General features: G+C 38.1%; 1 protein-coding gene across 6 annotated transcripts; it reads right to left on the minus strand.

Moving 5' to 3' along the window:
• Positions 1 to 1,678: 1,678 nt before the first annotated feature.
• LOC125283927 (reticulon-3-B-like) lies at positions 1,679 to 9,318 on the minus strand. Of its 6 annotated transcripts, none has more exons than XM_048227533.1 (8): positions 9,033 to 9,318; positions 4,947 to 5,111; positions 3,508 to 3,784; positions 3,123 to 3,261; positions 2,499 to 2,568; positions 2,354 to 2,400; positions 2,109 to 2,167; positions 1,679 to 1,932 (listed from the first exon to the last, which is right to left on the minus strand). In XM_048227533.1, the coding sequence occupies exons 2-8, from the start codon at positions 5,098 to 5,100 to the stop codon at positions 1,884 to 1,886; spliced, it is 795 nt and encodes a 264-aa protein (XP_048083490.1). In that variant the 5' UTR covers positions 5,101 to 5,111; positions 9,033 to 9,318; the 3' UTR covers positions 1,679 to 1,883. The 6 variants fall into 6 exon arrangements, with proteins under 6 accessions (XP_048083490.1, XP_048083481.1, XP_048083474.1 ...); XM_048227524.1 differs by having other exon boundaries at positions 4,947 to 5,129; XM_048227517.1 differs by having other exon boundaries at positions 4,947 to 5,139.
• Positions 9,319 to 13,289: the final 3,971 nt, after the last annotated feature.

A 13,289-nucleotide genomic window follows, 5' to 3' on the forward strand; every position in this document is an offset into this window, starting at 1 on the left:
TATTCATTTTAATACTTTTAAGTGTGAGATTTCTGAGTCAACTTTGTTTTGCAAATGGAACCACTGAAACTTAGCCCTGGAAGCAAATGTAATTTGCTGCCGCTAGGGTGCGTCTAGATTTCTAGGCTAACTAAAACTATGACCTCTAACCTTTTCCCCCAAAATGTCACCCTTTAGTACAAACTAGGTGTTATGGGGAGTTAAAAATAGGCACTTTGAGTTATTTAATGGAAATTCTCCTCACAAACTTATCCTCCTCGTAAACTGTATAACTATGGTGTTTGTCCATAGCTGACAGAATCACGCCAGCTTTTGTTGGCATAAACCTCATAGGATACAAAATGCACATATTTCTACGGTCAGAATTGTAGATTGTTGCGTAGCATTGTAACTGATGCATTAACTCTCTTTGAGACTTAAAAAAAAGTTCCATGCAGGGATGGATTACTGCACGGGCCTACCGGCCCCAGGCCCAGGGGCCCAAGCCATGCCTTTGCATGGAATCATTGCCTCAATATCGACAAATCAGGATGTAGGCTATGAATCTGATTGAATTTAGTATTGGCCATCCCCAAAATGCACCAGAATACAGGAAATCACATCCAACAAATTATTTTTTTTCTGGGTGAGGACCCCCAACCCCCACCCCCATATATGCGACAATTAATGGGTGACCTTAATACATCTGGGCCCAGGGGCCCGAAAGTTCATATTCCGTCCATGATTCCATGCAAAACTGTCACGTCCGTAACGCCAACTAAATACCATGGCATTGTGTTGCCGTTATGGATGTAACAGTTTTGCGCGGAATTGCCCTGATTCAGTAATGAATGTAACGATTCTTAGATATAATGCAGTGCAATGGTTCATGACAATGGTACACCGGGACCTAGTTAAAATTGGTACCTCCCATCAGTCGTACAAACAGAGGATGGAAAGGGAAAACTATTCTCTAATCATGGATCTGCCGATCATCTAGGATTAGCATTAATGAAAGCAGTTCTAATATGAAATCTCTGAGAATATAAGCAGCCACTTTCCTGTCCAAAAGTGGCAGAAGAGGTGGCCTCAGTGCTTTTCTGAAATATTACATTAAATGAACTTATTTCTATACTCAGTTCATTCATTTGTTGCTGCTCTGTTATACTACATATGGTCATTTCTTTCTTCTTACCTAACTTGTAATGACACATTCTTCCTGTACTTTTTATTAATCTGGATTCCAACAGGCATAGTGTTGCACAGGATTTCACTAACAAGCCCCTTAGCTGTTGTAAAATCACTGGAACCTACTGCCTCTCGGGGCTTATTGCTTAAATTTAGAAGTAGTGCACTGCTTCTATTTTGTGATGTCATGTAGGCCTCTATATTGTGTTATGTTCCCTTAATTAAAAACGGTTGATAATTCATATTGCCAAATTCATACAATCTCCCCATAGCTGTAGCCTATACTAAGCCTTAATACAAAGCACGAGGAAAATAACCATTTCCAATAACCAATAGACCATTCGTACTTTTCCAGCATTCCCACCACCAGTGCTCATGCTTTTACATACTAAATATGATTATTACCATGATGAACACAGAAGTACATGTGGAAAGATGGATGTATCTGCCTGAAACTGGAATCATAATCCAGAAATACCTTGTAAAATGAAAATTGTGTCTTTACAATACATAGACTTAAAGTGCCACATTTATTTAACCCAAAGAGTAATGATTCAAAAGGTTTATCAAATATGTGGTTTAAATAAAACATTACAACAGCCTTGGCAATATTTGCAGTAGCGGTGTTTATAAAACATTTTGGTCCTATCAAAGTCAGGCTAAAAATGCCGTTTGGATCTGGCAGAGAACACTGGTCTTTGGGATGCAATAGCAGATCACTCTGCTTTACTGCGTTTCACAGCTCCCGGGAGTTTATCTTGCAACCTAGACACGAGGGGGAAGTATCAGAGTGAATATCTCAGTTCATACTGAGATAAGCCACTGTATTTTCCTATAAAAACCTTACAATTTATGTTAGAATTCAATTTTCAAATATTCAACTGATGATAAGATGTTGAATTAGATTAGTCAAAAGTAAAAGTAAAGTAAAAAAGACTTACTTTGCCAGCTTGCTTTGAATTTGAGAGCGAACAAGTTCAATGTAACGATCAATTTGTGTCTAGAAAAAGAAATAGAAATGAGACAACCAACAGTTATGTTCTAAATACATGTTATATTTTTAGTACATTCAGTATTTGATATGCATATGTGTATAAGTATGTAATATAAACTGAAATAACCATACAGTGAGTTAAACAATACTATGATGACTTAACATTGCAGTAATATTCACACAAACACTTACTTTATTTTTCTCGTACACTAGAGGTGTGCTAAAGAAAATGATGTCTGCTGTTGAAACAGTAGCAAATGAAATTAATTTGTATGAACATTAACATGTACAGTAATTGTCAAAAAATTAGCGTCGCCTATACCATTTCTCATCTTACCTAGAATTAAGATAGTGATACCATTGAAGACAGCTCCCACAAACGTCAACAGCCACATCACACCAGCCAACTGAAAGTGCAGCGTTAAAATGAAATGTTCAAATTTGTTCTGTTTTTAAGAGGTATGTGTTTGATCTGTGGGCTGTAAGCTAATTCCTTCTTAAATGTATCTAGTGAGTTGGTTGCATGCCACCCTCACATTCTTCTTTCTGAGGCATGATCAGCTTTCCTGAGTATATAACATATGAACCTGGGAAATACAGCCAAACCTACACATATGAATGAATGAATTCACAATTAAATAATTCACAATGGCACGACCCACATAACAAAACTAATCACTGAACTTGTGCAATATCCATAGCTCCCTGAATCTCATTCTTTTAATCAGCCAAGCATCTGTGCCCCCCAACACGTCTTAATCACAAGATTGCCTCTCTGATTATTATATTCCGGTGGTGGTGGTGGTGTGTGTGTGTGTGTGTGTGTGTGTGTTTGTGTGTTGAGTGAGCCCTTAGGTTTATTGTGTCTTGACTTTGTAAACTATTCAAATGAGAAGCATCTCTTTTCATTCCTTCAGAGGATTTAAGACAGAACACAACAGTATAGTGAAGAGAAACTCACTTTTAGTGAATCCACCACATCCTCCACCAGGAGCAATCTCCTAGCCTCTAAAATGCCTCGGTTAATATGGGTCAAGGCATAGTCCACATGCCTCCGGAACTTCTGTGGTGAAATACTGATGTCTCTTGCCATCAGATTTCTGTGAACAGAATACAGAGCTACATATTAACAATAGGTACACAAACATAGAACCACATACTTTGTGGACCACACAGGTTTATTACAGACCTCAAGTTGATTATCAGTCTTCAATGTTATCCCAATCTGATTTAGATTTGTTTGTGTTTACCAATAAGACCACTGCTATCACCTAATAGAGTACAGAGTTCTCAAGTCCCGCACCATCTCTTCTTTGGGAACCCTGATGATCCTCCTCCTCACTTACTTGAATGGGTGTCCTTCATCAGATTTCTGTATGGCCTGTATGACCGACTTGTACACGCGGAATGTGATTGTGACACAGAGCACAGCCAGGAGCACATAGGACACGACGGTGATGGCACTGCACGTGGCCAGGGCAAAAAGCACCAGCAGAGAGCTGCTGAACACTGTGGCCGACTTCTTGGGCTCACGCCAGTAAACCAGCTCCTGCACTGCAGAGAGAGATGGAGGTTGAATGGGAAAAGAGAGGGACGCTAGCTCCTCCACAGAGTCCAGTCCATCTGCGGAGACAAGATCAGGCCATGTGTTACTTCAATAAGCTTACATATTCAAGTCCATTTTTTATATATATAGTGCCAAAACAATGTATAATCATTTCAAGGTGCATAACAGAGAACACCCAAGAGTAATTGGGGGAAGGCAAAACTCCCTTGATACAAGAAGAAACCTTGAGCAGAACCTTAACTCATGGTGTGATGGAGGAGGGTATAGATATATATTTCCTGAGTAAGTGATATCTCCACTGGTTGTATGTAGCTTCTCTATAAGATTACTGGAGAAATCCAAATATTTGTTAATGTATTTTATGAATATAAAAAATCATATTACACTTAACAGGATATGTTGGTTCAGATCAGTGGGTAACCAGTATGCCGTTTTAAGACTCTGAGCCCACAGTTTGTGGCCCTTACATTGTTGAAACTGACCCTTTAAATTAAGTGGGTCTCTGCAATCATGTGTCCTACTGATGCACTAGTAAAAGCAGTGGCCATGGTAAAAAAAAATGGCAATTTTGGTGACTTGCTCAGAGTCCTGCATGTGAGAGCTAGCCTATGTAAGGATTATCCTTGTTACAAAGTACAGGTCAAAGATTTATACACACAACCAACACAACAAAGACATTGGAATGAAAGTCATGTGCTAGGCCTTAAAATTATGGAGAAACTGGGTCAGTTTGAAACAAAGAGTGACACGTTAAGCTCTCCAATCATTTGGAGAGCTCCTTTTCCAACCAGCTCTGTAGTAATATTTTTTGAATTACACAAGACACAAAAGCATATGCATTTTACTTAAGATTAAAGTATTATCATAACAAGTAAGTATCATAGTCATATAATTGAATCATTCACAAAAAATGTTCCAGTTTATAATGCAAATGTTTAATGACAAGCTTTCATGGAGGTATTGTTTCATGTCATTATGTCAATTGGAACCTTAGGGGCCTGCATAAACAAGTCAATGATGTATTTTCACAAACAGAATATCAGAAATACAGATATGTCATTGACTTCAGAGACTTCTGTTGTGTTCCATGACTGTTGAGATTGGATAGAGGATTAAGTATTTTCTATTCTTTGGTAAAGAGTTTCAGACTTGTCACAATTACAACTGAGTAAAACAGTAAAACAGAATTATTACAAGAATAGTGACTTTAAAACTTACCTGTTAAAGAATCTTGGAGTGACGCGATTAAATTTAGCCCTGATGATGTGTTCTGAGCAAACGGAGCCGTCGCCTCTGCCATTTTGTCACTGCTGCAGCAACACAGCTGAGTGTCACTTCTCTGGATTTTCAGGTGGGTATGACGTTCCACCATGCGCACCAGGTCTGAACCTCACATATTCCCTAAAAATTACTTGAAGCATTCAGTGGAGGCGTGTCTTCATAGTTCCTAGGGGCCGGGCATTTGGTGTGAAAGATTACACATAGTGTGTGTGCTGTCAAAAGAATGTATGCATTTTTGAAATTCTTTATTTTTTATTCCCTTGTGTAGTTAAGGTGTTTACACTGCTTTCCTTTGGTTTTCTGTATTTCTTTTTTTTTGTAATTCCCATTTTTTTATTTTCAAACATAGTGCAAAATAACAGTTACACTCTAGGTATTTAAACCAATTCTGTAATACATGATATCAAGTACATCCTTACACACTACATTATCACACAACAACAACAACAAAAAAACAAACAAACAAAAAAACATACACAACATAGCCGCACAACAGGTTCTCTCTCTTCCCCCTCTCCCCCAACACAAACCATAATACACAATATCACACATTATCATATAGATCAATTATTATCACAACTTATTTTCTACTGATCCCCATCTTTAATATATGTCAGGAAACTACCCCACATAGCAGAGAACTTTGACACTGAGTCTCTCACTTTAGCAAGCATTAGTTCGTAAGAGGCAGTACTTGCCATGAGCTCAATCCAGTCCTTGTAAGAAGGTGTATTTATACTTTTCCATTTCCTTAGAATAACCTTAGCTGCATTAAGGAAGCCTAGCCCAAACTGTGCCTTTGTGAGTCCAGTTGTTAGCACTGTTTGATCACCAAGCAGGCATAGCCTAGGTGAACTTGGCAAGGGCTGCTCCAGCCACTCCTCCATAGCTCCAATCACTTGAGCCCAAAAAGGGGAGATCAGTGGACAGTCCCACATGAGATGTAGAAAAGTACCCACATAGTTCTTACATTTCCAGCATTTGTCGCTTTTAATTAAACCAAGTTTCTTAAGTCTAACAGGTGTCGAGTAGTATTTATGATTTATTTTGTAATGTATAAATTTTGTCTTAATATCTCTCACTGGCCAACCCATGTTATGCACAATATTATCCCAAACCTCTTCTTCCAACTCAAGACCTAAGTCCTTCTGCCATAATAACCTCAGATTCTCACTTTTACCATAAAGAGCATTAGCAGCCATTTTATAAAAAAACAGAGGATGACTGCATCATCTTAGGGAGCTTCAAGAAACTAATAGTGGGGATAATGGGTCCCCCTGCCTTGTGCCTCTTCCTAAATTAAAGAAAGGGGACATGATGCCATTTGTAAGAACAGCTGCCCGCGGTGCTGAATACAAAACCTTTACCCATTTGATAAATCCTTTCCCAAAGCCAAAGGCCTCTAGTGTATGTATTAAATATCCCCACTCTACTATATCAAATTCCTTCATTGCGTCAAGAGAAAAAGCAGCAACAGGCAAATTTTTCTCACAGTTTAACCACATAATATGCAATAGGCGCCTAAGGTTGTCTGCAGAAGATCTACCTTTAATGAATCCAACCTGGTCCTCATTGATGACTCTTGGTAAGACTTTCTCCAGTCTCATTGCCAGTATCTTAGACAAAATTTTACAATCCACGTTCTCCAAGCTAATTGGCCTATAACTACTTGGTTCATTTGGGTCCTTATCTTTTTTGAGTAGTATAGTTATTACTGCATCATTGAAAGTAGGAGGGAGTAGCCCCTCCTCCAATGCTTCTGTGTAAACCTTTGTTAAAATGGGTGCCAGCAAGTCAATGTTGATCTTATAATATTCAGCTGGAGAGCCATCAAGACCAGGTGACTTTCCAGATTTCATTGACAGAATTGCGGCTCTAACCTCTGATTCATCTATAGGTGCATCCATCATATCTACTTGTGTTTGAGACACAACAGGGATCTCTATATTTGAAAAAAATTCTGCATACCTATCCTTATCAACAGGCATTTCTGATCTGTATAAATTGTCATAGAAATTCTTAAATATGCCATTAATTTCTGTATTGTCTGCTACCACCTCCCCTCTGTCATTATTGATGGCTGGGATTAAGAGACTAGCATCCTTTCTCTTCAATTGTGAGGCCAACAGTTTACCAGCTTTCTCGCCGCTCTCATAAAAACTGGACTTCAACCTGAAAAGGGCGATTCTGCTTTTTTATTATAAATCTCATTGAGCTGATATTTCAGGTTACATATTTCTTTAAACCCATGCTCACTATAACATTGTGACAACATGGTTTCCTTATTTTTGATCTGAGATTCTAAATCCTTCATCTTCAAATAAGACACTCTTTTTAAATAACTTGACTGTGAGATGAAATAGCCCCTCATATACGCTTTTGAAGCTTCCCATACACTTGAAAGCTTCTCTGTTGACCCCACATTCTGATCAAAAAAAATCTTAAGGTGAATGCCCATAGATGCCTTAAGTGTGGGGTCCTGGATAACGGACGTATTTAGTCTCCATCTGCTTCCGGTTGGCTTACTTGATTGAAATTGTACAATCAACTCTACTGGAGCATGGTCAGACAAAGCTATGGCTCCAATCTTACAATCAGCTACAACATCAGTAATTTTTCTTGAAACTAAAAAATAGTCTATCCTTGAGTATGATTTATGCATGTGTGAAAAAAAAGTATATTCTTTTTCTCTATATTGACCACCCTCCATATATCTATCAGACCATGGTCTTTCATCATCAGTTGTATAGCTAATCTATCTCTTGGCACAGATTTATATGTAGTTCGATCTAAATGGGCATCTTGTATTTGATTGAAGTCACCTGCCATCACTATCTGAGCCTCTTCAAGTTCCCCAATACTCTTATTAACTATATGAAAAAAGTCAATATCATCTTTGTTTGGAGCATACAGATTACAAATATTAATTTTCACTCCATCAATGGCAGCATGAATACAAATCATCCTACCCTCATCATCTTTCTTCTGATTAAGCAGGACTAAGTTTAATTTTTTGTGCACCAGTATTGCCACTCCATTCTTCTTACTACTGTATGAGCTATGAAATACCTGCCCTATACCCAATCACGGTTTGATCAATTTAGCCATTAGGTAATGCTTCTATCATTTGAATGTGTGCCCATAGAAGAGGAGAACACCCATCTACAGCCTTCACTGTGCAAGCTACAAAACACCTAATCCTAATAAACACAACAAAACAATCATGAACACTCAGAACAAACCCTGAGACCCCCCACCCAGGTTCCCCCAAACTTCTTTTAACAAAAAAGAAGAAATATCCACACCCACACATGGTCCATAAGGCGCAAAAACCAGATGCCTCCAAACTCCACCCCACCCCCCTTACTTAATACTTGTTACCCCTGATTTACACATTTGCAAATACCACCACCCTTAGTAGGCCTAATTCAATTTTGTCCCAACATTTCTAATGACAGGCTATCCCATGCTGTTATTATAGCTATATAAACAGGAGCATAAAATCAAATGAAAACAAGCTAAATGAAAACCACATTGGACCTGTAAGCCTATCAAATAACCGCCGTCATGCTATCCGGCAAAAGATTCTTTGGACGCCGCCATTGGCCGAATACCGGCGCCCATTGACTTACATTGAACACATGTAAACAAAACGTCAATTATGTGCTCAAACTAACGCCGCTGACTTATGACAAAAACCATTCCACTTTGATACGAAACTACATTTTTGTACAACATTTATCCAGCAAAAATTACAGAATTTGGATTAAGTAATGTGGAGAAATATCGATATTAAGAAAATTGCCGCTGCGTGAAGCCGAGTTAATGGCATTTCCCCTTGTCCATGAGTCACGTATAACAGGTCACGTCGGTGGCCGTTATCCCTCACATGTCAGAGTAATGACATTCAAAAACGTACCTTTATATTACATTACAATTTATAAAGGAACGAAATGTCAAAAGAATTAAGCAATATGTTTGCTGGATTACACGAATATTAGTAAGGAAAAACAAGATTTTTACCGTAATGTCCAGTGAAATTACATGTGTTGTGACGCTATTGCGCGGCACGGCCAGCAGATGACATCATTGCACTACAGCAACCAGGAACCAACAATAAACCTAGACACTCGAGATTTTAAGGCCGTTGTCAGCCACAACGCATCATCTGAAAATCTGAATTGTGAAGTAGACCTACTCCATAGTAACGTGTGCCTGTTCATTCATTCCATGTCAATAGAACAAACCAAATTAGAATAGGCTAGTAATGCAATACTACATACAATACATATGTATGCATGGTTATACTGTATGTGTGTGTGTATGTATGTATATATATATATGTATATATAACACGCACACACAAACACACACATATATATATATATAATATATATATATATATATATATATATATATATATATATATATATATATACATATATATATATATATATATATACATATACATATATACAGAGAGAGAGAGAGAGAGAGAGAGAGAATACAGAACAGGTTGTCGGTCTGAACTGAAGTTAGTGCTGCATGTAAACACACACGCTACATTTATATGTGTATGTATGTAATGTGTGTGTGTGCATATATGTATATTAGTAATATATATATATTACTTACATGTACATCTGACATGTATGTTGTGTCTTCGATGTCTTGGAACAGGTCTACTAATTCACTACATCAACTGTGTTGGTACACACTTATTGCTCTTTTTCGATACAGTGGCATAAGTACTAAGTACTTTTTTTTAATTCCCCAGGGCAATTCCATGGAAAATTACGTTTTTCTAACATCCATAACGCCAATAAAATGTGATGGTATGGTATGATGTGAATGATTACATGAAATTTGAGCATTTGCTATTTCTGGCTGAAGAATGTACATGAGAAAAATGCACAAAAAATGAATAGTAACATTCACATCATACAAATGCCAAGGCATTTCACTGGCGTTATGGATGTGACAAAAAGTCAATTTTCCGTGGAATTGCCCACTTACAATTACATATTACATAACATGTTGTGTCATTGGTGTCTTGGAACATGTCTGCCATTACCCTACATACTGTAGTACATGTATCAACTGTGTTATTTATTACTCTTTTGATACAGTGGAATGAACCCATTCAAATAAAGTGTACCAGTTAAGTACTTGTACATATACATGTACATATTATATACATCCTGTCAATGATGTCATGCATCCTGTAATTGATGTGTTGAAACGTGTCTGCTGTTACACCACACAGTACATGTGAATTAGTAGACCTGTTTCAAGACATCGAAGACACAACATACATGTCATATGTGCATGTAAGTAATTAACTGGTACACTTAATAGGTTTATTCCACTGTATCAAAGAGTAACAAGGTTGTAGCAGCTCAGCTGTTACATGTACACTGAAGACAATGAGGCCTTGACTGGAGCTAAGAATGGTTTGTATATCAAATCTATCATGACCAGATTTACCCCATCCAGCAGGTCTCAGGTCAGCTGATGAAAATGTAGGCAAATTGGCAAAGTTTGGTAAAAGCACTCAGTATTACAATGTAACAACTATAGCCTATGTAGGTACCCACAAATACATAATGCAAGTACAATGATAGTACATGTTATTACACAGGTTGTACCACTGTACCTAATTAGGTACATGTAGGTACACTGTAACAGCCGACACATTAAAATAAAAGTGTTGTCGATGAATTTCCCCCAGTAGTGGACAATAAAGACTTCTATTCTAGCCTACACGTCACATGTAGCCTACTAGAAGTGATGTTTCAGCTAGAAGTGATGGTTCATAAATTAACCCTCCAACTTTGCTGATGCACAGAACAGGTGTGCTGAGCTTTGTTTTTGGCTCTTCAAAGTGTTTTAAGTAAGGTGGTGTAAGTAGCCTACAGTATAGGCAGGTGGTGAGACAGGTCAAGAAATATGGTGCAGTACTATACAGTTGATTTTCAGAAGGTGGTTTAGAGTAGTATAAATGAAATATAAATATGTGCACTGTATTACCTTATAAGAGCAGAATAAATATGGCTATGAATAACAATGTCAGTTGATATTATTTTAAATGTTGGTGACACTACATTAATAAGGAGAATAGCAATAATAAACAATAATGTGAATGCAATATCAATGGGCAATAAATGGAAATCAACAAATACTATAACATACAAACAATGACTCAGAACAGCCTAAGTGCATGGTGAACAAATATGTCTTTACACCCCTGTAGACAGGTGCATGCAAAAACACAGAAAGCAGACAAGGATTTTGTTTTTATAACACATGTAATAAGCAATGAACATTTGAAGATGTATTGTTTTGTTCTTCTAACATCAATAGTAGTTGTGCAGAGGTTGTAACATAATGATAAATACATGCTGCCTGTCACATTATGAATATATACCCTGTCTTGTCTTGCACATCAGAAGCAGCAGCACTATGCTATTACATCGTTCACCGTAGGGACTAATATGAGGGAGACTGAGCTGCCAATCTCTCTTAACAGGTCCTGCACCATATCTACAAATATCTGTTCTGCACAAACATAAGCAGGGTCTGATTTAGCGTGGCAGAGTGCTGATTGACAATAACATGGTTCCCTGCAGTGTTTGGTTGATTCCCATTGATGTTTGTGGGTTCTGTTTGACTGTACATTTTATGTGTGGCATCTCATTCCTCAGTTGTCTAACATGTTTTCTGACAGCCACTGATTGCATTAGCAGCTGAAAGACCAACTAACAAGGTCCCAATTGTGGATACACCCATTAACAGTCCTTGCGACCAATGACATCCGGATCAACTACAAACTTTTGATTGATTTTCAACAATGAACAGTTAGTTCAGTGTAATATGTCCAGCTCTCTCCCCCATCTTAATAAGTCAACATTATATGATATGACCCTATTTTTACATTATAGCCTACATATGTTATAGCCTAACCCTTATCTATAGGTGACTGATGAGATTCATGTTAGCATATATTTATTGGCGACACAATTAATATTGGAGCTATTTCACTGTCGCAGACACAGACGTGCTTGGTAGCCTAGACTACGTAGTCATAGGCCAACATGAGACTTAAGCCCTCGTGTCGTCATGACTTAGGTTAGCCTATGTTCTTACTGTTGTGATTATCTGTAGGACATATTGTCTGTGCAACACAATTGTAGGCTAGGCCTATATTTGATTTTCAGTAAGCTTATATATCAATGATAAAGCTTCTTTACTTTTTTGGTGTAATTATTTAGTTTTTTTTATCTATGTTGGCTATTTTTTTAATGTTACATTATTATTTTGTTAATACATGGAATAAATCACCACAAACACACGCGACTGTAGCCTATTGTCTTCTTCTGTAGCCTACCCGGCTTGCGCAGCGTGGCTAACAACGCCCATAAAACAAGTGTAACCGTCGGCTCCTCGAGGCTTAATACTTAAACGAAGTTACAGCAGCTATTAGGCCCGAGGTGCAGTGAAATGGCGTCATCTGGTGGTCATACAATTCACCCGCTATTAGACCCGAAGTGCAGGAGAAGTGGATATTCAACCAAAGATTGTTAAGGCGGAGCAAGATACTTCGTCGTAGTTCATGTCTATGGGCGCGAAATGGGGATCGAATCCTGTCTGCATAAAGAGGCGTGTCGATGACGTATTGACGAGCGTACGTTGCAACCGGCCAACAGCAGCTGCATAAATAACCAGCGCACACCTGATATAAGGTTGATTTTCTCCAGACTGGAATGCTCAAAAATGCTAAAAATGTACCTGAAATGTTCAAAAGGGTTTGAGGATCGTGAAAACGTGCCCGAAATTCACATTCCTAACTCTATAGAACCAAGACCTTAGCATATGTGGTGAAATTCTGAGCTATGCCCATAGACTTCAATGGAGCAGTCGCTGCCTCTGCTCTGCATAAAGGGGGATTTTGACCCCCCCTCGTGCGATCCGGGTTCCCGGAAGTGGCTCCTGATGAAACATCTTGCTCCGCCTTAACAATCTTTGATTCAACTACGCCATCCTTCAGGTCGCAGCGACACGTAGGTGTACTTTATGTGCTGTGTCATGCTGCCATCTAGTGGTTGTGGAATATTTAACACCCATTATAGTTCTGGGAATAGATGTGCCCTCGAATAAATGTTGTACTTTGTTACAAATTATTTGGGTAATCCATCTGATAAATTGTGTTTTTCTTTTTATACTTCGTACCTTTATAAATTAAAGTGTATCATTAAGGTACCTTTTTCAATGTCATTACTC

This window comes from Alosa alosa, chromosome 2 (assembly GCF_017589495.1).
Source record: "Alosa alosa isolate M-15738 ecotype Scorff River chromosome 2, AALO_Geno_1.1, whole genome shotgun sequence".
NCBI classification, from domain to species: domain Eukaryota; kingdom Metazoa; phylum Chordata; class Actinopteri; order Clupeiformes; family Clupeidae; genus Alosa; species Alosa alosa.

What these genes read in the sequence shown, in the direction of transcription:
- LOC125283927 (XM_048227533.1), bottom strand. Translation starts at nt 5,100, where the DNA reads ATGGTGGAACGTCATACCCACCTGAAAATCCAGAGAAGTGACACTCAG. An exon ending in GATGAAGGACACCCATTCAA is followed by an intron (nt 3,262 to 3,507) that starts GTAAGTGAGGAG and finishes TTCTGTTCACAG; the next exon opens with AAATCTGATGGCAAGAGACA. An exon ending in ATTCAAAGCAAGCTGGCAAA is followed by an intron (nt 1,933 to 2,108) that starts GTAAGTCTTTTT and finishes CCTCGTGTCTAG; the next exon opens with GTTGCAAGATAAACTCCCGG.